The sequence below is a fragment of the Stereum hirsutum genome (assembly GCF_000264905.1).
Source record: "Stereum hirsutum FP-91666 SS1 unplaced genomic scaffold STEHIscaffold_8, whole genome shotgun sequence".
In the NCBI taxonomy this organism is placed as follows: domain Eukaryota; kingdom Fungi; phylum Basidiomycota; class Agaricomycetes; order Russulales; family Stereaceae; genus Stereum; species Stereum hirsutum.
Genome location: NW_006763138.1, coordinates 1,834,270 through 1,857,274, shown reverse-complemented (window position 1 = coordinate 1,857,274; position 23,005 = coordinate 1,834,270). Strand labels below are relative to the sequence as shown.

Sequence of the window (23,005 nt, the reverse complement as noted above, 5' to 3'; positions counted from 1 at the left end):
GGACGACATGTTGGTGGTAGTGGGCCTGAATAAGAGTGGTACAGGTAAGGGGTTCTGCTCGTCAGTTTTCTACTTATATGTTCGAAAATCTAAATAAGGCAATGGTTATAGTTGTCTTGACTCAGATGAAAAACAGGGGCTGTTTGGGCGCTTCCGCGACGTCAAAGTGGCCGCCAACAAGCCGCCAATCAGATGTCGGCACCCGCAGCCTCGTGCTACGAATTGGTGTTCCTTTTCCGGATGTTCGCGGGCGAGTCATAACGCGAACGTGAAGGTCGAACGTCGCGGCCAACGCACCATGGATCCTTTCGTGACTCGTATGGGCAAAACGAGACACGGAACCAAAACGCAAGCGCTGACATAATGGCGGCCTCATAGCTCCGCGCAATGAAAATAAGAGAGAAGGGTAAAAATCGATTCGAAAAACGGGACACGCAGCGTATATATGTAACATCTTCCTCCGAGACCAAGACCCGACCGTAGCCATCATGCGAGTTGACCTATAAAAAAACCCTACCCAGACCTGGACCACAGAACCCAGCCAGCGAGCGAACCAACGAGTCATCCGTCCCTCCACCCAAATACCAAACCCGAGCCTGAACCTAAAGTTTTTTACTCAACGCTCCGACATCTGCGCCAAATAATCCGACAACTGTGCCACACAGCCCAAAGGCATCAGCAACTGCGCGCAGCGATGAGGGAACGATGGAGTCAATAAGAGGGTCAAACGAACCTTCAACGCCCCCGTCCTGATACTCTCTCCCAAATCCCTCACATCCTCCCTCGCCAACACCCTCGCCGCCATCTCCCTCGCCGCCACCTCCAGCCCCGCCAAACTCCCGTCGCCCAACACGCCGCCGTCCTGGTTCGCCGCGACGAGCTCCGCCTCCTCTTCCTCCGTCCTCCCAAAGTACTGGTTACTCGAGATCGACGTCGCGCCCGCAAACTGCTGCAGCCTGGTCCGGGACTCGGACAGGTGGGTCTGGTCGTAGTCGTTTCGCTCGAAGAACATGTCGGAGGAGATCGCTTTTTGGGTGCCGAAGCGGTCTCGGGCGGTAGTTGGAGCGTCGTCGTTGACGGAGCTATTAGTGGAGTGAAATCAGACAAAGGTTAGCAGATCTTGATAGAAGCAGATAAAGAAGGATAAAGCGGCAGATAGTTCGATAAGTGGGCTCAGGCAGCTTTGGGCCCCACGAGCTTAGACACTGAAGGATAGCATGCCCATTCCTTCTCGAGGACTCAAGGCTAGCCCACCATCACCATCATCTTTGACACAACAGAAACAAGCCATCGAAACAGCCAGAAAAAATAGCCAAAAAAGGGATACGCACGCAGCCTTGCTCGTCGACGCCGCCGCCGCCGCCCCCGCAACCGGCACACCTCCAAAGCCCAACCTCTTAACCCCCATCCCCAACCTCTCCATATCCTGCGAACTCCCTCCCGGTTTCGCCGCCGCCTTACTCGCCGTCGCAGCCGTCGCCGCTTTCTTATTCAAGCTCAACGCAGCAGCCTTCTTCGCCTCCTCCTGCCTAGCCTTCTCTTCCTCCTCCTCCCGCTGCCGATCGTACCCCAGCTGTTTGATCCTCTCGGCCTCCTCCCTGGCTTTTCGCTCAGCCTCTTCGAAATCCAAAGGCGCGGCGGCTTTCTTGGCTCCGAGGCCTCCTAGCTTTCCTTTCCGTGCTGCTGCGCCCGTGGTCGTTGTAGCAGATGGAGTCGTAGATGTAGAAGTCGTGTTGGAAGCAGTCGAGGAAAGGCGGGACGCGCCCAATTTCGCGGGTCTGGACGAGCCCAAGCCCCCAGTGGAGGACGTCGAACGTAACGAAGAAGAAGTGACTGTGCGTGGACCCGTAGTGGCGGAAGATGCGGAGGTGGACCGCGATCCGATGACGGGTGGGGGAGCTGGAGAGGCTGGTTTGGAGGAGGTCGGGGTGGATGGTTTGGAGGCGGGTTTATCCCATGAGGAGAAGAAATCTTCTTCTGCGTTTTCGCCGCCGCCGTTAGCGGGGGTGGCGGAGTTGGATTTGGAGGTGTCGACGCCGTCGACTGAGATGCCATATGGAAACCTGAGTATTCACATAGCACATCAGCGTCAGTCTTCCGCATGCTAGAAGCAAACAGATAATGGAGCAAGAATGGTCATCGAACGCACTTCGCCGCATCCTCTCTGGCCCTCCTTCCCAGCTCCTCCTTATACAATTCCGCGACCCTGCTCGAGTATTTTTTCTTCGTGTCCGAGTCGCTCAAAAGGGACGAACCACCGTGTTTGGTGAAGAATTCGGTGGCGGAAGCATTCCCGCCTACCTTCATGGTTCGGAGTTGGGCAAGTTGCCATGAGTCGAGGTTGGTGGATCTGGTTGCAAGGAAAAGAGCCAGAAGTGTGAGCGAGAAGAGGGGACGAGGGATAGAAGATGGAATGGAAGACTGTGAGCAGTGTTGGCACTCGACCGGGGTCAAGTCCCCCGGACACGGGGGGTCAAGTTGAAAAATCTACGAATTTTGCTCAAACTCTCGATATGAGCATCTACAGAGCCGTCATACGAGGCCCCTCCAACAAGAACGGGGGAGATTTCATTGAAGTTGCAAGCTCGAGGCAGCCGGATGTCGACTTGACCCCCGGTGTCGGGGGGACTTGACCCCGGTCGAGTGCCAACACTGACTGTGAGGGGGCAGAGAGATTGCGAAGGTGGAAAGAGTATGTGAGTACGCGTGGGGTAGACGCGAACTACTGAGTATTTATCGTTCTGGTACTCGTATCGCGTTTGGACGCCACACCGTCTGCGATAAGACATGGGGAATAAAAGCTAAAGCAGGGTCCTTTCCGCATCGAATTGAACGGTTCATAGTCCACGAAAGACTCGAATTATATTAATCTGGACGAAGAATGTTGGTCGCTAGTAGATCATCGATCATCTGACGCTTGGCCACAGATACAGGCCGATGTCGGGGCCTGTTTTTGGACTGATGATACCAGTCCAGAAGAGACAAAACACCTCCAGCATAGCGATGTGCATATGCTGCACAGAACAAAGAACTACCAACTCCTATATTCAGGAGCGAGCAGTGTGGCCCACTATTACGGGAGTAAACCGGGTGCCACCTGCCGGAATTATATTTCCGTGAGGGAATGCGCAGAACAGTTGTCGAGATAGAGCAATCTTCGCCAACTCGCCATCTTAGCAGGCGACAGTACTATTCACCACTCAAATTGGGTACTGGCAGCTGGAAGGACCAAGAGTCCAGTTGCTCCTCTCGGGCCAGCTCTTCCTCCTTATTCCTTTCAGATTGCCTGCGTACCCCACGCTCGTCTTCCCCGCACCAAAGACTCGTGCAGGGTAAATGTGGACAAAATGGACGAGACGAGAAGGACAGCAAGGTCAATAGATAAACAACGGAGACACACCTGACGAAAGAGATATGCACGCCCATGTTCCGATGCACGGACGAACAGTCAAGACAGATGTAAACGCCAAACGTGACGCTGGACCATGTCGGGTTCCTAGCTTGACAGTCAAAGCACATCTACATCGCACGCGATCGCAGAACAAAGGCCAATGCACTATGGTAAGTAACTGTGATGAGGAAGATAGAAGAGACTTGTACATACCTTGTTTCCCTTCTGATTCTTCAGAACCTTGAAGACTTGCTCCGTCTCTGCTTTCGTTGGTTCCGCCATTTTTGTTTGGGTATTAGAAATCTTCTATCGCTATGTCACAGAAAAGAAAGAGGAAAAGACAAGAGAAAGGGCGGAGTGACGGTGAAGGATGGAGAGAGGAAGCGGAGTTGGCGTTTACCTCTGGCAGCTTTCGGTCTAGCGCGGTCCACGGGGTCTGCAGAGGCTGGACTGACGACGTGGCATTGGGCCCCGGAGTGCTTGGGGGCTTTGTTTGGCAAAAGCCTTGGATCCAAACAACCGCCTTGGTCGCTTGCTCATCTCTGTCGTGAACGTCTGCATCGGTCAACGTCACACACAATGATCAGGTTCATTCTCGTACAGGTGTGCATTGTTTTCCGCATATATCTATAGCATGGTAAGTTAAACAGTATTATATGTAGAACCGGCAAGGGAAAACACGGCTGTCGAAGTGGTACGTTCCCTACGATGACGAAGAGAAGGTCATTCACAGCGTTCTCGCTTATCTATATTCCATTGTATACTTATTCTCTGTGCTTAGGTACGGCTACGAGGTGAAGTCCATAGATTAGTCGCACCAAGAGACCAGAAGCATCAATCCAACTTTGTCGAGGTCCGTCCCGCCCACTCGTGTGATACCTGTCCATGCTAAATGGCCCTCCCTTTTCTCCCCTATTTTATGGGGACGAGTAGTTCCGAAACTACAAGGTCGTATACCGTCGTTACGCCGGTCTCTTCTTCTGCGTCTGCGTTGATGCGAATGACAATGAGCTTGCGTACTTGGAGGCAATCCATCTATTTGTGGAGATCCTAGGTGCGTCGCCTTCCGTCAATGTGCTTTGGTACCTTGCTGATTATTCATGTATGGTGCGCTCATGTTGATTTTTCAGACTCTTTCTTCGATAATGTCTGTGAGCTTGACCTTGTCTTCAACTTCTACAAGGTACGTCTCGTTCTGTCCCTTTCGTTCCCTTACGCGCTCCCTGTTCCCTTTCTTCTTCGACTCAACCTCCTGGACCACCCTAACACCACACACTCTCCGTCACACACGAACCTTGACCACCCAAAACCTCCCGTCTTTCTTGTAGGTCTACGCCATCCTCGACGAAATCTTCCTCGCCGGCGAAGTCGAAGAAACGAGCAAAGACGTCGTCCTCTCCCGTCTCGAACAGCTCGAGAAACTCGAATGATTCATCATACGCCATCTCCAACCAACACCAACCCGCTCTTTGTCACCACACGCCGCCCATCGCCACTATATCAGTCCCTAACAGCCCCGACCTCTCCCATCGTTCGGTCCCTCTCCGTCTTCTCCTCCTCGACCTCATCAACCGCCCCATCGCCGCTACATCACTGCTCACTCTCGCTATATCTCCACACCCTCTGCCATCCTCGCGCACCTGAAATTGATACCATGCAATGTAATAGTATGCAATAATATACTCGACATCTTCTGACCTCAAATGGTTTGATGCGAATCTGTGGCGAGAACGCTAAGCTCTTATACCGAGGTGATGTGCACGCTTTGATTCACGCTCTGGAATGAGCAGGTGCTCTAATCGCCGAGGTTTGCGCGGAACTGCCTTCAACTGATCGGCCATGTCCCGTCTGACTTCATTGAGTTATGCTAGCATTTCATCATATTCTCTCGACTTGGTTGTGGAAGATGGGGCCATCTTCCGTTCATCACAAACATGATTGCTATGTTCACAGACAGTGTAAAGTTTACTCCCGTGAATTATTCTGCGCCTATTCACTGCCCAAGGACGTGTTTGTGCAGCGGATGTCCTCGTCCTACAGCTATGTAGCTGGAGATAATTAATATGTTCCGTCTGTGTAACCGGCTCAATTGGTCTCCCACGAAACATGGTAGCTAATGGAAGGCGTATCATCCGAATTCCTTTCGTTCTTCATATCTAACAGTCACAGTCATCTAGGATCAGAATCTGATAGAAGATCCTATTGTATGTTCACCCAGAGTGATATAGAATGTAAAGCATCCAGGTATAGCGACTCAGCCCTCAGGTGAATCAAGAACAGGTCCTGGATACCATGAGACCTGATGCCTAAGAATGCACATCATGGCCCCAGTATAAGTGTCTACACACTCCCCCGAGGCGAGACCACCCTGGCGCTATCCCTCTTCCTATCATCTCTCCACGCATTGACATGTCAAGTTCTCAGGTGTCCTTCGATGGCTTGTACGCTGGAAGCTACCTTGCGGCCGCGTATGTGACTCTCTTATACTATCTCCGGGTAGCTATGATGACGAATAGATGTACACACTAGGTTTTGCGGATTCACTTCCCATCAAACCTATGCCTACTTCAGGCAGTCAACGGGCGATTCCCTATGGATGCGACTCATGATATGTTATGAGCTGCTGACTGTAATCGAATTCCACGCTCCCTCTGACGAAGTGACTTGCCTCAGGTTTTGATCCTTTGGTTCGTGTACTTACATGTCTCCCCTCGGTGCAGGCTTTGATTTTTGTAGGGTGGCGGATGTCATGCATGCCGTTCTGGCGGCAATTGCACTGTATCAAATTGCCGTCGGGTATGCTCTGGACCCATTGACTGTGTTTCGATATGAGGTGCCTTGGTATGGTTCTTCCTCTCTGTGTTCGTGCGGAGGTTGATGTCTTTGTAGGACGTTGTGGGTACGTTGCATTTGAGGCCGCTGCCACTGAGGTTTGGCTTATCAGAAAGCCTGTCCTCTACGCAGGCCTCTTTCTTTATAATGGTACGTTTCATCGTCCCTTTAATTGCTGCTGAGTATCCTGCGTCGACGGCGAATATCATTGGCAACAGGTCGTTACCGATACAGTTGTGAGAAGGTCCGTCGAGCCCTACTCTTCCCCTTGTAAATCACCGACCTGAGTTCGTCTTCCCGTAAATCAGTTTCTATTGCTACAGAATCTGGAGGCGTATGTCATTCACTTCCTTCTGGAGGGTTTGTCATCGAGAATATACACTTATCAGTTTGGCCCCAGTCAGTGAACACAATCGGAAGATTACGACCATCGTGGTATGTCTCCCCTTTTCTGGCATTGGAGTGATTGTCTAAGCGCTGTCCCTTATGGACCAGGCTCTCCCTGTCGTGTGTGCATTAAGTATACTCCGTCGTCCATGTCATGAAAGAGCACTCCACAACTTTAGACCATTTTGTTTGTCTAGTCGCAGGTATCTGTACGTGTTAATACGCTCACTACTTAGCTTGAAGGCACCGTTCCTCACTATGTCTTCTTTTGTATGTATGTAGACGCCACGTCGAGAACGTAAACCAGTTGTTATTAGCTATGTAAAGAAGACCACTAATCTATGCCTTTTACCAAGGGTGGGGAAATCTGGTATCGTCGCTCTGGGACTTTCAGCAGAGATAGAGGCCACGTTGATCTCTGCACTCATTTCCGACCTCGTGCTTGCCGGATTTCAATGCGTGTTATTGCGGAATGCCCGCCCTGCATTCAATCAGTGAGCGCAAGATTTTACATTAGACATTATCAGTAGATCCTGGAATAACCTGAAACTTTCTTGCAGATCTCAAGATACGTCTGTGATCGGCCTTCTTGTGCTCTACACTGTGACGACAGGTGTTCTGACGAGGTGCGTGCATATCCCACATAGGAGCTCAATCCGGCAGTTGAATCGTGCATCAGTGTCGTTTCGATCGCCACACTCGTCATTGTGAGGCTCAACTTTCTCTCGAAGACCCGTATCTGACTCCAGTGTAGATGCTTAAAATGCGACACACATTTGCCTATGACGGTGCGTTCTACACGCTCAGTAGAAGTGAGCAAGTGAACCCAATTTACGAAAACATTTCGAGTCTTATCGCGTACCCCAACAGTGTATTTCAGCTCCCTTCTGGCCACACTTAACCGTCGCGAGGAATTCCGCGCACGGAGGACCCCAGCTCTGCGATTGTTGGACACTCATATATCTTCACTCTCTGCGACGGAGCTTAGGCCTTTGCGCAATCGCGTCGAATCAGACTCTGAAGCCCTGAAGCTCCCGAGCAGGTCACTCAACTCTCCTGTACGTAGTTCAATGTCTTGTGTCCATTACAATTTGAATTTATATATTCCGATTTTCTAGGTCCATAGGAATCCCTTGGAGATACAGGTCGATACTGTCGTGGAACGAGGCATCCATCTTGACATGCATCGAACGGTGAGAACATGTCATGCACTTTCTATGAATTTCTTCACTGGACCGTGAGGCCTGAACATCCGTCTTTACGATGCAGGCTCTGCCTCGGGTCGGACCATCCAAATCTAAGGCTCAACTCGGTCATGTATAGCAAGCATACGCAGTCGAGGGGTGACACACGGAGGCGTGAACGATTGGAACGATATTTCCGTTGTACACGCACCGACTGCAAGAAACCACCGTATAAAAGGGGGAAAACCTATTTTTTTCTTCTATAGGCCTTCTGTGTATCTTAAGGATAATGTCTTTCTTCCGTGATTGATGCATTTTCTTGTATAATCGTGGCAGAATTGGGTTAGAGCGTGCCGCACAAATGCCACACGGCGGCGAGTCAGAGTTGGTAGAGTGAGCCAAATGCAACGCTCAGCCGAGTCACCCTCAGGCAGCCTGGTCCAGGATGCACTCAGTCTAGGTGGCTCCCGTTGCGATTCTCTTGAGTCATAGACTTGGACAATCTACTCGGGCAATGATTTCAGTACTGGAGCTTGACCGGGTGGCGTTCGTGACACAAGGCGTCTCGCCCAAAGCGCGCCGCAGATGTTCCCACGCCTCGGCGCCTCGGAGCCGCAAAACGGTGTCACGTCAGAGTCAATCCCCTCCGAGCCCCTCCGGCCTATAAAGCTTTCCAGTCAAGAGCCAAACTGCCTTCCTTCCTTACTCCTTCCTTCCTTCCTGCGATCATACCGTATACAGGTCGTTCTACTTCATCCAACTCCTTCCCTCGATGCCGTCCCTTTCAAGTTCAAGTTCTTCTGAGCATGATACTGGGGCTCCCTCCGATGATTTGAATCTCTCGGAACTCACGCATAACGAAAAGCTTCTGATCGACCTTGCCGGCCTGCTCAAGGCGCGACCATCCTTCAGCCATGGAGTTATGAAATTGACTTCTCAGTTCTCTGAATCCACTCTGTTCTACGGAAGTGGTTCAAACCTTGGGTAACTTCTCCGTCAGGAAAGTCTGGTTCTCTTCGAAAATACTGACGTATCTCGATACCACCATCTCCTTTGCAGTCGCATCGACCTGTCCAATGCCACAGAATCGGAGCTCGAACATCTATCGGACGTCTGTGGAGCAGCCACCTTTGGTCGCAACCAGCAGGACGTCCTCGACGAATCGTATCGCAAAGCTAGGAAGCTTGACCGCAGCGATTTCGCCTGTCACTTCGACGCTGAGCATTGTGGACTCGTTAAGACGGCTTGTCGTGAGATTTTTGTAGGTAAAGAGAGCTCGCGCGCTGTTAAAGCTGAACTTTACAAGCTCAACGTTTATGGTGAGATTCTCCTTCGCTCCATGCTCACTGACGAACGCTGACACGATCTTACGACCCATTTTCCTCACAGGTCCCGGCTCTTTTTTCAAGCCGCATCAGGATACTCCGCGCGGGAATAATATGTTTGGCTCTCTTGTCGTCGTCTTCCCCACAGAGCACGAGGGCGGTGAATTAGCGTTGTGTCCCAGGGATGCCGAAGAGACGACCGTGCTCGACTTTGGTGCACTGTTAAGCAAGGAGGATGAGCCCTCTATCGGCTACGCCGCTTTCTTCAGCGACGTTACTCATGAAGTGTATGAAGTCAAACGCGGTCCGTTCTGAGTCTCGCTCGTTTGTTTTTGTGCCCTCAAGCGTTATCAGTCGAATCATGGACTGACACGCTTTGTCTGTCTGTGCAGGATATCGTGTCACACTCACTTATAACCTGTACTTCGACGACCCGGTTCAAGGCGACCCCTCCGAGTCAAAGGCGACGCTCCTCGCATCCGATATTGCAGAGGCTCCGATCGCCAAATCCCTTCTCAACATCTTGACCGAACCGACATTTCTCCCCGACGGCGGCCTTATAGGATTCGGTCTTCGGTACCAATACGCTCTCGACCTGGACACATCCTCCATCGAAGCTCAGAAAATCCTCCCCGCTCTGAAAGGCAGTGACTCCGCCATACTCCGAGCTCTGTCTCAGCAAGACTTGAAACCCTTCCCCATGGCCATTTACAAGACGGATGACACGACTATCATGTGCGACAAGTTCGTGCGAGGTCTCGTTGGTGACCCAGAGCGCAATCTCTGCAGCCTTCTGTTGCAAGACCACTGGGGTAACCTCATCGATAAAGGCGAGGATGCTGACTGGCCTGAAGACTTGGTCGTCGACGAGCAGGTGACTTGGATAACGAAGCCAACGTATTTGAACACCTATTCGGCAGACTATGCGACGTACGGGAACGAGCCGATGCTCATGACTGCGTACGCAGATTTGGCGTTGATGGTCATGGTTGGAAAGCCGGGTGAGAGAGCTGTTGTGAGGAAGATTGTGCGAAAGAATGACCGTTGTTGATGTCGAGACCTGCTGCGGAGCTCACGTACTCGTTCGAGCATGCATGCGCACTCCTGTAAGATGAATTTTTTAATGTGCTCTCCTGTAATTTCTCCTCGTATAAGCTTTCCCGTATGGGGTTCTCTTGAGCTTATCCATCCTTCACTGTTGACTATTGTCCGCCTCGTGCTCGCCACACAATCTCACGAATTGTGACCTCAGAATGGCAATTCGATCGTGATCAACAAGATATTCATAAAAATCCCGGATGATCTGCAAATAATTGACCATCTATTCCTCCATGCACACCATTGACGCTTCTTCTAATACCCTGCTTTTCCAACAAACACGGCTCTATTGATAGCCCTACATTCTCAAGAATCCTAGTAGCAGTTCGCCGCGCCAACGTACCACTGCGCCTGGAGCCCATCGAGCGTCGTTCCTTCCCAAGTTTCGACGAAAGCGCCGACGGACGTGCCATCCTGACCCGAGACGGCGATGATGGAGTGAACGTCGTAGGTCCCGTCGTTGTGGCGGACAAGAGAGTTGTCGTCCTGTGATATCCGTACAAGAGGAACGTCATTGAGGGTGTGTCAGGTGGTTAAGAAGAAGGAGAGGAGGAGGCGAGCGCGAGGGATAAGGGGGAGATGGAGGCACGTACGGTAAGCTCCGTGTTAGGGTATTGTGCGCCGACCGTGTGGCCCACAGCTATTCGAAACCGAGCAATACAGATCAGTAAGAATGCCCACCTATTGTTGAACGAAAAGAGGTCTGAAATAACACGGGAGTGCTTGACTGACCGTAGTTGATAGGTCCTTGCAATCCATCGACACCAAGGTCAGGGGTAGGTGTCATGATGAAGTCACACGTCGTGCTGTTGCCCGTCGCACGGAGCATTGGAGAGGCGACGGAGAGAGCGACGACGGAAGCGAGGAAGAGAAGGGATTGGAGGGAGAACATTTTGATTGACTGTTCGTCGAAGAAAGGGGTGGATTGCTGTTGAAGATAATAGGTATTCCACTTGGAGGTGAGAGTGAGGATAAAAGGCTCAAACACCGTGGTCTTTAAAGGTTTCGACGGACGGGCTATGACCACTGTTTCAATGCTTTGTACATGTTCTCCTCCTGCCAAGAAATCGAAAGCAGTATATTTAGGCACATATCTACCTGAACGTGCAGCAAACGGTCATAACGAGCAGGTCTGGACCTGAGAATGACTCTAAAGGTGGGAATGGTGACTTGATGATTAGCAACACCCATCAACAGTTGACGCTAGAGAGTCTCTTCAGAGTCATGGTGAGTTTGATTGTTTCGAGTGAGACCGGCATTCCGAGACCAACAGCGAGCAGCGGGATGATCCTTCTGAGGCGTCGCAAACGGATGGTGTACATACCCAAGTAACGAGCGATAACCAATATGGAGATGGGCACCGTGAAATATCACAGAATTGAGCATGCCCATAGATATTGGAGCATAAGAGAGAATTTAAGCGGTGTGATCCCCTTGCGCGCTAATTTATTCGAGTGTCGGGCGGCAGATGTTCTGGATTGGGATGGCCGGTCAACAAGTTGGGGGCGGAGCAACGATGAAATGCGGACGATAATGACGTAGGCAGCAAGGTTCATTGATGCGTACATGATCAGATGGAAACAGAGAACACGAAACAAGTGAAAAAATGCGCGAAGACCAAGCAACGAGGAGGCGGAGAGAGTGAGGAGGGACGAGAGAGGTGAAAACGTGAAAGCCAAACAGGGACATGAGCCGGGTTTTAGGAAACGGCAAATGCCGGCCTCCTTGATACTCCGCTGGCTTGCTGGCCCCGCCACGGCGCCACCACTGCTCTTTCTCCCAACTTTCTCTTCTCTTGCGATCCGGTCAACATCTATAGGTTCCCCTCATGAGCGCACAAGTTTTTCTGCGACTTGGAGCATCCAATCAGTCTTCTGGCCTCTTCACCCGACTGATCTGGGCGGTATTCAACGCCAAAAAGGACGCACTCCGGCGTTGGGCCTACCGGTTCTCAGGCCGTCAGGAAATCATATATCAGTTTCACTGAGCTTGGGTCTGAATTCTTTGTCATCTCCTTTTCTCTGCATACCTCCGGTTCACCGATACTTATGTCCGAGGTTTTCGTTTCTGTTGGACACTTGTCGGGCATGGAAGGAGGTTGAACCTCGCACCTGTCCGACAATTACATTTTTTGAGCTCCAAACTCCACGGTCCGAAGGGATCTTCAACGACTGATTCTGTTTCTTTTGATAGAACCAAGGAATACAAGAGCCGTGTAGGCTAACTTTGCGTGCTGAGCGGTTTCTCAAGGCTACGGCAGAGTACTCGCGCAGTAGTGATATAACCCACATAAGTACCCGCTATAGAGAGTAGTGGTTCCCTGTCTGCACCAGCCTAACGCAGCACTCTCCCCGCCATCATTCGGACATAGATGCAATGCCGACATCTCTAGGCATCTCCGATCTTTTCTTTCGGAAGCCCGATCGCGAACGGCCTCAAATAACAGGTACTCGATTTTCCTCGCCTAAATTACTGAGTGCGCCCATCAAGCTCGAGATTTTCTGATATCTCCTGGGAGCTTGTCTGATAATCGGCGAGTTCATCCTTTCATGCTTTGCATTATGCCGATCGGCATACCTCTAAGCTTGTTGTCCTTTCTTGCGGCTTCACGCCATCCCTTATTTCCCCATCTCCACCTTTCGCGGTACGTTATGTCAGCATTCTCTCTAGTTGTCCTTTCGACTCTCCTCGAGACCACGGCCATCATCATGCCTCCATCCGACACTCATTCCCAGGCCGCAGGGGTCTCTCTAGCTCCTCAATGAAAACCTCGTGGACGATGATATGCTCTCTCATTCCGATGCAAGCGGACGCCCCTAATCGGCACTATCTCGCATTCCTTTCCAAGCACTCCTTACCCAGAGGAGGAACGTCCACTTCCATCTGTCCATATCTAGACTTCCTGCTTCCGTTCGTTTCATTCTGACTGTTGCCATCTGTCACCTCTTGCGCGCTCGTCGATGTCTATTTTACCAGTCTTGACCTCTCTTCCTCCTTCCAGACGAAGTCTCTTCTTTCTTCCAGACCACCACACAGTTCCGGTTCGAGTCTGAGGATCGGCATGACTAGCGCATTGTCCGCCGTTTCCAGCATCAGAGACATCGACATAGAGCTGAAGCAGCGTCCTGATTCGTTCCTCCATGAAGCAACCGTCCGGTCCGCTCTAACACCATCACCATCCATTGATAGCCCGGAACCACCGCTGGACTGTGGATGGCGCGCCTGGCTTACCGTTGCTGGTAGCTTTCTTGCTCTATTCTGTTCTTTTGGTCAGATCAATGCGTTCGGGACCTTTCAGGAGTACTATGCCACACACCAGCTCAGTCATCTTCCTGCGTCGACGATATCATGGATTGGCTCAATGCAATTATGGGTCTTTTTCTTCTCGGTATGTCCTCTATCCTAACGTGACTTATTGTGCATATTTTATGTGCTAGTAAGACGGTTGTTCTCTTCTCTCATGGTTAAGACCGACATCGAGTTTGAGTTGACGTGCGACCTAGGGTACCTTAGTGGGACAACTATTCGATCGTATTGGACCAAGGCCTTTGCTCGCGTTTGGTTCCGCAGTCCTAGTGTTCAGCACGATGATGACGAGTATATGCACGCAATATTATCAGTACATGCTCTGTCAAGGCGTTCTGGGTGGCCTGGGTGTCGGAATACTGTACGTCTACTTGGAAATTCAAGCTATCTCATACGCATCCTACTATCCTACTGACGGAAGACCGATATAAGTGTAGCTTTTACCCATCACTGGCCTCCGTATCCACTCATTTTAGAAAGTACCGAGGAACAGCCATTGGACTCGCATCCTCGGGCTCAGGCATCGGTAACTCTTCCACTTGGTTCTTTACATCCAAAGCGCGTCATTAATGATTTCTTCCAACGCAGGCGGAGCCATATTTCCGATAATGCTGCCTCGTCTGTTCAGTCTCGTTGGATTTGGCTGGGCCGTACGCATCTCTGGCTTCCTCTGCCTCGCATGTTGTGCGCTCGCACTAGCTAGCATTACGAGACGACGGGCCTCTGCAACGAGTGCAATTCAACCACAGACTACACGAAGGTGGTTTGATCTGACGTCATTGAAAGACGCACGCTTCGTGTTTCTTACAGCTGGGAGCGCGTTGATCTCATTTGGTGAGCTCGAGCTCAAAAACATCCACGGTTTCCGGTGTCACTGCTCAACTAACTGGCGTGTATCATACTTGCAGGCCTATTTATCCCTTATTTCTATCTCTCGACTTACACTGAATCCCTCGGCTATGGCACGACCGCGACCCGGACCTCATTTTCCACCTCTCTCGCAATAATGAACGGTGCTTCGGTCCTCGGACGTCTGCTCCCTCCCCTCCTGGCAGATGTCATCGGCCCCTTCAACACCCTAACACCTGCATCATTCCTTTCCGGTCTCTTTTGCCTCGTTCTCTGGCTCCCTGCAGGAATCAATAACGACACCTCCACGCCCTCTCCCTCCCTTTCCGTTTCAGTAGCAGAAGTGATGCGGAGGACGATCGCCTTGGAGGGAACGGTACTGCCAGACAAATCTGGGAGGTTGATCATCGCGTTCGCGGTAATGTACGGGTTCAGCAGTGGCGCGGTCATCGCTGTGATTCCGCCCTGTGTGGCGCGTATCACGGAGGTCGAGAGAATTGGGAGTAATATGGGGTTATTGTATACTATCGTTTCCTTCCCGTGCGTACCCTCGTCCTCGTTCCTCCCTTTCCTCTCCTTCCCCTCGCACCTGCCTCTTCATCGCACGCCTGTAGTAGCCTCATACTGACTTGCACTCTCCCGCCGTGCGGTGCGTGCATGTACTTAGAGCACTCCTAGGCGGTCCAGCCGCTGGTGCATTGCTGTCTAGAGCGCATGGATCATATACGGGCCCGATCGTCCTCGCGGGATCGACGTGTTTGGCTGGGTCGCTGTTCATACTCTGGGCGCGTCTGATGGTGGATCGGAGGGTGTGGCGTAAGGTATAGGGTATGAATTAAGATTGGACTCTAGACATTGCGTATGGAACGAGGAAGGAGAGTGCTAAGTTGACGTTGATGTTGTCGGGTTACTTATCGTGATGGTGCTTCGTGTAGACCCCTAATGAAAATGTATCGATGATGTACCACATTCGATTTGTGGCGTTCTGCGCCTCGCTCCTTCCTGCACGACTGAGAAGAAGCACCGCGTCTATGTGTATATTCGAGTCGCCCTCCTCTTTTGTACAGTTGAGTCTAGTCTACTGTACTGAAGTAGATGTCTAATGGTAAGAACGACGAGGAAGCAGGAGGGTTGTACCAAGACGTGGTAGAAAGTGCGTGAGGGGTGAGTGCCGAGTGCTGAGTGCCGAGTGAAGTCGAAGAGTGAGTCTAAGTACGAAAGTCATAAATGTAAACGAGCCCTGAGTGTGTCTAAAATCTACAACAAGAGGTCTAAGTGCCAAGCGCTGTAACGTATATATAATGGACCCAGCCCTAAGTTACAGTAACAACAAAAATCCAGCCTCCGAATCCCTCTAAATGTGTCCCGATAGCAATGTGAAAACGAGTCGAGTCGTGAGAATTAGATTACAGTAAGCGTAAGTTGATCAGTAAGTAAGGTAAGAAGTAAGAAGCATCCTCGAAGTGCTCAACACGTCGACCTCTACCTCTCGTCGTTGGAACCACAGTCGTAAGCCGGACAATGGTCCGCGTCATCATTGAGAGTCAATAGTGGTGTCGACGTCTAAGTATGTGCGACAGAGGTGACGACGGGGGTCGCCGGTGCTTGGCTTTGCATGACAGCTTCAGAGTCTTTTGTCCCGAACGCGGATCGATTTCGAAGTCTCCGTCCAATTTTATAAAACACGAATCTATACCAACAAAATTTCAATCAATCAATCAGCACATCTTTCTCCTTCCCAAACCTCACAACCTCAAACGCCGACGAAAAAACAAAACAGAAAAGTACTCACGGACAAGGCGCCATCAACGTCGTCAACCCCGCCAAAAGCGCCGTCGCACCCACAGTCCCCAGCCTCGCATACATCGCGTTCGCAAACAGCGGGAAAACGGCCGCGAACCCTAATCGCATGACGCTATTCGACGCGAGCGCGGAGGCGGCCACGGGCCGGTAGGCGACGACGAGGTAGGTGAATACGGAGGTGAAGATGAAGTAGGTCCCTGCGCCGAAGGGGATGGAGCCGAGGATGGGGACGATCCAGTGCACGGAGGGGTAGGTCGTGAAGGCGAGCCAGAAGAGACCTGTGGTGAGAGGGCGGCACGGTTGGTGGCGAGGTTTATGGTCAGGTTGATCGGCGAGAAGGAAGGATGGGGAGATTGGGACGTACCGATGGGAGCGAGAATACCGCCTACTTGGCCGATGTGGAGAACCTCTTCCGGCGGGATACTACCATGAAGTTTGCGGTACCTCCGAGAGCGCCTATAACCATTGCCATCACGTATAAGCCCTCGTTTTACGACAGGAAATAAGTCGTGAGTGGACAACGTACGCGTTCCAATAAGGCTGACTGCACAACGCAAGAATCATGCCAAGACCGATACCACTGAACGTAAGCCCGGTGCATTGCATGTTGAAGCCATGATTGTCTTCAAAGATGATGGGGAATGCTTGGAATGCAAGGTAGATGACTCCGAGGACGATGGATGACCTGGCCGTAAATAAAATAGAATGTGATTGTATGAGCGTGAGCAAGCTGTGCGGGCGTGAAGAAGGCAAGTTGTCGAAGGGAGATGAGGGAGTACTGACCATAGGTTGAGGAGAAGAACCATATGGTCGAAGAAGATAAGTTCTAAGCAGAGAAGATGCAGATAAAGTTTCAGCAGGCATAGGAAAGGCGGGAAAGATGCTATACGACGTACGGAATGGGCGGTAACAACTAATAGCAACAGCAGTGACGAGATTCTTGTTCGTTCTCTCCAGAGGAGCATAGTAATTGAGATTCCCAGTCGTCTTCCGCAGTCTAATCACACACACAGGAAGAATCAGCTTCTCTTCAGACCTAAAAACCGACAGAGGAGAGAAGAGTATGCGTACCTTTGTGCTTTACGCTTGAGAATGACTGGTTTGTACGTCTCCGGTACGAACTGGAGCAGACGGACAAGGAAACGTCTGAGATGAGTAACGCTGAAAACGAGGGAAGAAAGGGGGAGACAAGCGTACAGCGAACAAGGCGATAGTTTGGACGAAGGACCAGATGAGGAAGACATAATAGGTCCACCTCCAGTTGGTGTTTTGGTTGATGAAACTGGATAAATCAAGGCATATCGATCAGCACCCCATCAAGCCAAGGCCACCCGTCATGGGAGCGCAGCACGAAACGCGAAGGAGATATAGTACTCACCCGCTAAACATCGGCCCAAGCTCAGGGCCGATAAATGGGAAGATAGTGTATACAGCCATAGGACTAATGGACCGTAAGCGAGAAATTAGCCATACTCGAAGATTGGACGATAAATTTGTTCGACTCACGTAGCAACGGCATTGTCTGGGAAGAGGTCGCTGACGCTTCCTCCTGCGACACTCAAGAATGACGCGCCCAGTAGACCGGTGATGAATCGGAAGACGAGGTATACGGCTACATTCGTACAAGGAGGATGGTCATTGGTCAACGTCTGGGAACTCTTAGGATCGTTTGGACTCGACATACCAATATTGGGCGCGAATGCCACAGGCCAAGTGAGCGCGAAAAAGCCAATGAAAGACACCCTGTAGATGATGTTCCTCCCGTACCTAAAACGATCGAGATTATGTGTGAACTCACCAGCAGGAAAAAAAGGATGGTCATGGCGTGTGAATTGATATTGATACTAACACTTCTGAGAGTGGTCCGACGAGCAGCGGACCCATTCCCAAACCGAGTGTGTACAGGCTGACGGCAAGGATAGTAACCTCTCTGCTGACACCAAACTCGTTCGCAACTCCCGTTTCCGTAAACGCCGCCTGTACAAACAAACACATGAACGTTCGTCAGTCGGAGTCAATAGCCCTGTGGCGTGTGGAAAGAAAAGAGCAGCTGACGCACAGCAGATGAAGCACACGCGACACACAATGACGAGAAACTGATCGTGATTACAGCGAGCCACCTCCGAATGAGGGATAACTCTTGTGGGTCATCCTGAGGGTCTAGGATGACTTCGTACTTGTCGAAATGAGACCGGGGTGTCTCAGAGCCGTCACCGGCATAAGGGAAGCCTTTTTCCATAGCGAGCATAGCGGCCTCATCGGGCAATCTGACCAGCGAAGAGTTGGCCGTAGACATTCAAGCGGGTATTCGGTCCACTCCAGGTACTAGTGTGTATTGGTTGTCTGGAGAGTAAGGAGGATCGGGTGGTGTAGATATGTGATGTGTTGGTGGTGGTGTAGTAGGGATGCTGAGAGGACGTAGGGGTGGCGTGAAATTGGAATGTCGGCCATCGTTCACGATGTGCTTTTATCGGAAGGTTTTTTTGTCTCAAGAACAGGTCCAGAACGGAAGGTACGGCGTTCATCGGCCATGGACGGACGAACGAGGGAACGCAACGCTGAGGCCACATGGCAAATTTGACCCGAGGTTTGCTGTCTGTCCGCTTTCAAAGCCTCGGTTGCAGGCCCAGCTCGGAGATGGCGGTGTTCCCAGCAGTGTCGTGAGACAGAGAGAATACTCGAGGCCTCGATATTTACGGCAGTGGGGTGATGACGCAGTGCTTTCAAGTCCTTTCAGTAATCTTTGTCTGACGTTTTCGGCGAATTTTTCTCAACGTTTTCGCGTCTTGCGCCGAAACCCTCTCCGGGCCGATCCGTCCGCAGTATTTATAGACGGCTGTGTGGCCCTGTGCGAATGTGGCCTGCTCCCTTCCTTCCCTCCCCCATCGACGAGTACTTACTTACTCGTGGATGTCTCTACTTTGTGGCTCTACCTCTAGCTAGCTCAGCTCAAATCGCACCTTCGCTTACTAGTGAACTCTGAGACTATGGATCATAGTAGCCTTGCGTTGACCGCCACTTGTTTTCGATGTTGTACACTAAGTTACCGCCCAGCAACATTCGCCAGCCACTGAACGGAACTCCGTCCTACTTCTACGAAGTAGCGCACAACTCCTTGGGGGAGCATCGGCTTGGATCAACGTAGAGACATAGTCACAGGATGCGAGGAGCACATTCAGAAGTTGGAGTTGCGGCCATCGGAATACAACTGAACCGTAGGTGTTCTGTTTCCCCTCTGCCGTCATAGTGTCTTCCTTTCCCGCTTGAGTGAGTCACGACTTTCGGAGTACTCAAGTGCATGAGATATCTATCTAGACTGAGGATGTGAGGAGCGCATTCATAGGTTGGAGTTGCGGCCATCGGAATACGACTGAACCGTAGGTTCCACACTGCCGTTCTACTGTCTTCCTTTCCCGTTTGAGTGCGTCATGAGTTTCGGAGCCCTCTGTTGCATGAGAAATCCATTCATGAATGATTTCTCAGCGGGTATCTCTGTGCCGGATATTGAAGAAAATCGAATTCATGAACAATTCGAGAATGAATGTGCTCTGTCCTACCCTCCCGAACGTGGTCAGGACAGAATTCCGATCGGCGTATATGGCTCTCGCTTGTACGCTACATCCGCCCCTCTGTAATTTCATGCTCAAACTGTGATACAGCACAACTTTTACCTTGGAATTACGCGTAGACATCATCTTGCCGTGAGAGTTTCTCTCGGCCCAACCGCGCACAACAGCTCTGGAATACAGGTTGAATGTCAGCGTTGCCACCGAGGCCTGGCAGTCCTGACAGTCCAACGCCCATGTACTCGCGAGTCGCAACATCCTCACCATCGTGCGTTCACGAGTTAGATCTGGCCCGGATCGGATATCAACTGACACTGTCCTCGCCACGCCTTATTCAGCTACTCGAAGCCCTATATCCCAATGGTTTAGCCCATCTTCGAGGCAAGCCAAACAAACTATTCGCCGTCGCCGCACAGCTGTGCCGTTTGTTTTCGCGTCTACGACATTACTGCAAGATTGGCTTGTGCGCGCCACAATCTCCACGTACACGCGTCTCTGCGCTGGCATGGCGTTGCCTGCAGTTCAATTCTCCCAATCACTGAGTCGATCTTGCTCTCCGATACCTGGGCCACAGCCTGCAGCAACTTCACCTATCCAGCCTTTCCTTGATCCTGCAATCAAATCTCTATGCTCACAGGGGAGTACTTCCTCTAACGCTGGGCGACTCTGAGACTCCTAGAACTTGACGCGGACGACAAGAGATGCTGGACACGCACTAGGGGTGGTTCACTGCGCCGACACCCGACGACCGCCGCGACAACACCATGCCTCCAAACTCTCAATGGCGCTGGTTTGTGGGTAGAAGAAGTAGGCGATCATACACAATAAGAAAGCTCACGGTAGCCGTTTAAGCTTGCGTTGAAGACTGCAGCGCGGCTATGGTCCAGGGGCTCAAACGCACGTTTAAACCTCGCTTTAAAGGCTACCGTGGACTCTCCTAGCCTCGCTATCCTTCTGACGTGATCAAGCCGGAAGATAATCCGCGCTCATGGTAGACAGGATCTTCTTGATGCGATGGTACTGAGATCGGCGGGATGATGTCCTTGGTGCCTCGTAAGCACGCTGCATATCCGGCTTCTCAGAGCTTCTCACCTGTCCCCTCCGCCCTGCACACTCGTTACACACTTTTTGTGGTAGGAATATTTCGACTAGGACCTTGAAGATGTCCAAGTCGGGGCGCTTTTGCTTGTTTCTCGTATCACTCGCATCGACTTCCTCGCATCACCCGCATTCACTCCTGCACGGGCTTCACCCTAAGCAACCCGACTCACTAGCGAGAAATTGTTGTCGAGCTGTGTTGAGGTGACTTTCAACCCCGATTCACGTGCAGAGCTTGCTTCTGTGCAGAGCTGTAACTTGAACACTTCACCGCTCAAATTGCGCGAGCGTTTCGCCAAAACTCGCGCACTCGCGCCCCTAAGTGTGCACTGTTGATAGTGTGTAGACGTCTATCCGTAGAGCGAGTGGCACTAGACTTGGAAGGTTTTCGAAGGGGTCGTCCGAATCCGTCGATCGGGAATGACATGCAGCGCATCCGAAAGATTCCCTAGAGCTGTGGAAGCTTGATTCGGACATTGAACTGCTTATTGCAGCAGTCTCGGTCTGGTAGTGGTACTTACGGCGTCTGCTCCTGTCTCAATGAGATGCCTCGGACCGCTGATGACAGGACTCTCTTCACGGAAGGCGCGCTTTCGGAAGTTCAGTTATTATGTCGGAGTATTGTCCCTGCCGCTTACCTTCTCAACAACCATAAGAGTATTTCTCGTGCCTCCCGGGCAGTGTCAATCGCCCATCAGTTCCGCCTATGGAAAAGGGGCGCGTCGATCGAACACGCTTGGTCTGCCATGCTGACATATCCTCTGTCCGTGTATACACAGTTCAAACACAGCGTCAACTGCCATGCATTAAAGACATGAGCACCACAGCCGCTCAGCTCCATTTCGCCGACACTTCCCCCCCTTGCCCTCAGTCCTATACCCCTCCGCCCTCAAAACTATGTACACTTTCTGGAATCGTCTCGGGTCCGTGCGTAAATCGAACTATAACGATTACATCCCTCTTTTCAGAGCCGACGAGTCGACTGGACACGGCTCACGACAACGACACCGATGGATGGTAGCATGCCTCGTCATCGGCGCGTGCAATTTGGTGTTCATGGCCGTGATATGGACGAAGGGGCGGATGCCGCCACCTTCCCTGCTTGATACCTACACAAAGCTGTGCGTCCCTCTCTCCTCCTAAACCTCTCTAACACTCATGCATCATGCACGCTGCTCTTCACCCGTATATAGAAAGCCCGAATTCTCCGTGGGACGAAACGACGTCCTCGAGGCCACATTTGATCGACACGACAGCGGCAACGCCGTCGTCACCTCCCTCTACACCAACGCCTACGCCATCCCCGTCGCCACACTGGGCCACTCCCTCACCACCGCCAATGTAACCGCCCGAAAAATCCTCCTCTACCTCCCTCACAAAACGACCCCCCAAGCCCTCTGCGTCGCCCGCGCCGGGGGCTGGCAACCCCACGCCGTGCCCTTCATCCCGCCACCGCACCACGAATCGCAGGGTATCGGCGAACGATTCGGAGATCAGTACACGAAGCTGAATTTGTGGGGATTGGACGAGCTGGGGGTGAAAGCTGCTGTTTATCTGGATGGGGATACGTTGGTGAGGAAGGGGTTTGACGAGCTGTTCGGGATGCCGTTCGAGTTTGCGGCGGTCCCGGACGTGTTTCCGGACAAGAGGGGATTTATACTCGGGTTCAATGCCGGCGTGCTTTTCCTCAGGCCTTCGTCGGATACGTTGCGGCATATGAAGCGTACGCTCGATTCGGGGACGGTGAAGTACCCGCCGGGCGAAGCCGAGCAGGCGTTCTTGAACCTCTATTACGGTCCCGACGCAGTAAGGTTGCCGTACGTCTATAACGCGAATCTGGCGATCAAGAACCGGAATGAGGAGGTCTGGGAGGCAATGAAGGATGAGATTCGGGTCGTGCATTATACGTCGCCGAAGCCGTTTCCGTTTAGAGGGGGTAAGATGTCGACGAGGGAGGAGATTGAGAGGGATATTGGGAATGGGAAGAAGGCGTTCGGAGGGTTGTTTGAGGAGGAGGTCGGCTGGTGGGAGGAGCAGTGGGGGGAGGTCATGGAAAGCGATGAGATGGAGCGGTGTTTGGAGGGAGAGGGACTCACGGATGGATATTAATGTTTTTCTTTATTGGGTTCATCTGGTTCGAATTGGCAAGTTGTCATGTGCTGTACA

At 51.7% G+C, this 23,005-nt stretch overlaps 6 protein-coding genes across 6 annotated transcripts; 4 read left to right on the top strand and 2 right to left on the bottom strand.

Moving 5' to 3' along the window:
- Positions 1-406: 406 nt before the first annotated feature.
- STEHIDRAFT_98675 (ArfGap-domain-containing protein) lies at positions 407-3,763 on the bottom strand. Its single transcript, XM_007305052.1, has 6 exons — positions 3,605-3,763; positions 3,401-3,519; positions 2,150-2,350; positions 1,332-2,063; positions 734-1,082; positions 407-652 (listed from the first exon to the last, which is right to left on the bottom strand). Exons 1-6 carry the CDS (start codon positions 3,671-3,673, stop codon positions 617-619), a joined length of 1,506 nt encoding a protein of 501 aa, XP_007305114.1. The 5' UTR covers positions 3,674-3,763; the 3' UTR covers positions 407-616.
- A 207-nt stretch (positions 3,764-3,970) lies between these two features.
- STEHIDRAFT_59013 (clathrin coat assembly protein ap17) lies at positions 3,971-4,821 on the top strand (the record flags this gene model as incomplete). The annotated part of the gene is made up of 6 exons (XM_007304588.1): positions 3,971-3,994; positions 4,054-4,113; positions 4,173-4,244; positions 4,325-4,445; positions 4,522-4,574; positions 4,720-4,821. The coding sequence occupies 6 exons, from the start codon at positions 3,971-3,973 to the stop codon at positions 4,819-4,821; spliced, it is 432 nt and encodes a 143-aa protein (XP_007304650.1).
- Positions 4,822-8,566: 3,745 nt separating this feature from the next.
- On the top strand, positions 8,567-10,300 carry STEHIDRAFT_169197 (uncharacterized protein; the record flags this gene model as incomplete). Its single annotated transcript, XM_007305051.1, has 4 exons — positions 8,567-8,778; positions 8,854-9,113; positions 9,184-9,423; positions 9,512-10,300. The coding sequence occupies 4 exons, from the start codon at positions 8,567-8,569 to the stop codon at positions 10,168-10,170; spliced, it is 1,371 nt and encodes a 456-aa protein (XP_007305113.1). The 3' UTR covers positions 10,171-10,300.
- Positions 10,301-13,278: 2,978 nt separating this feature from the next.
- Positions 13,279-15,199, top strand: STEHIDRAFT_58297 (MFS general substrate transporter; the record flags this gene model as incomplete). The annotated part of the gene is made up of 7 exons (XM_007304540.1): positions 13,279-13,605; positions 13,721-13,884; positions 13,961-14,049; positions 14,112-14,357; positions 14,432-14,640; positions 14,743-14,912; positions 15,040-15,199. The coding sequence occupies 7 exons, from the start codon at positions 13,279-13,281 to the stop codon at positions 15,197-15,199; spliced, it is 1,365 nt and encodes a 454-aa protein (XP_007304602.1).
- A 736-nt stretch (positions 15,200-15,935) lies between these two features.
- On the bottom strand, positions 15,936-18,414 carry STEHIDRAFT_58848 (MFS general substrate transporter; the record flags this gene model as incomplete). The annotated part of the gene is made up of 13 exons (XM_007304579.1): positions 15,936-16,062; positions 16,165-16,453; positions 16,540-16,619; positions 16,702-16,860; positions 16,959-17,001; positions 17,072-17,172; positions 17,247-17,296; positions 17,373-17,457; positions 17,554-17,616; positions 17,682-17,787; positions 17,860-17,942; positions 18,025-18,152; positions 18,235-18,414. The coding sequence occupies 13 exons, from the start codon at positions 18,412-18,414 to the stop codon at positions 15,936-15,938; spliced, it is 1,494 nt and encodes a 497-aa protein (XP_007304641.1).
- A 3,655-nt stretch (positions 18,415-22,069) lies between these two features.
- On the top strand, positions 22,070-22,867 carry STEHIDRAFT_41399 (glycosyltransferase family 8 protein; the record flags this gene model as incomplete). The annotated part of the gene is made up of 1 exon (XM_007304518.1): positions 22,070-22,867. A coding segment is annotated over one exon (798 nt), but the record flags the coding sequence as incomplete, so codon positions are not given.
- Between the last annotated feature and the right edge of the window lie 138 nt (positions 22,868-23,005).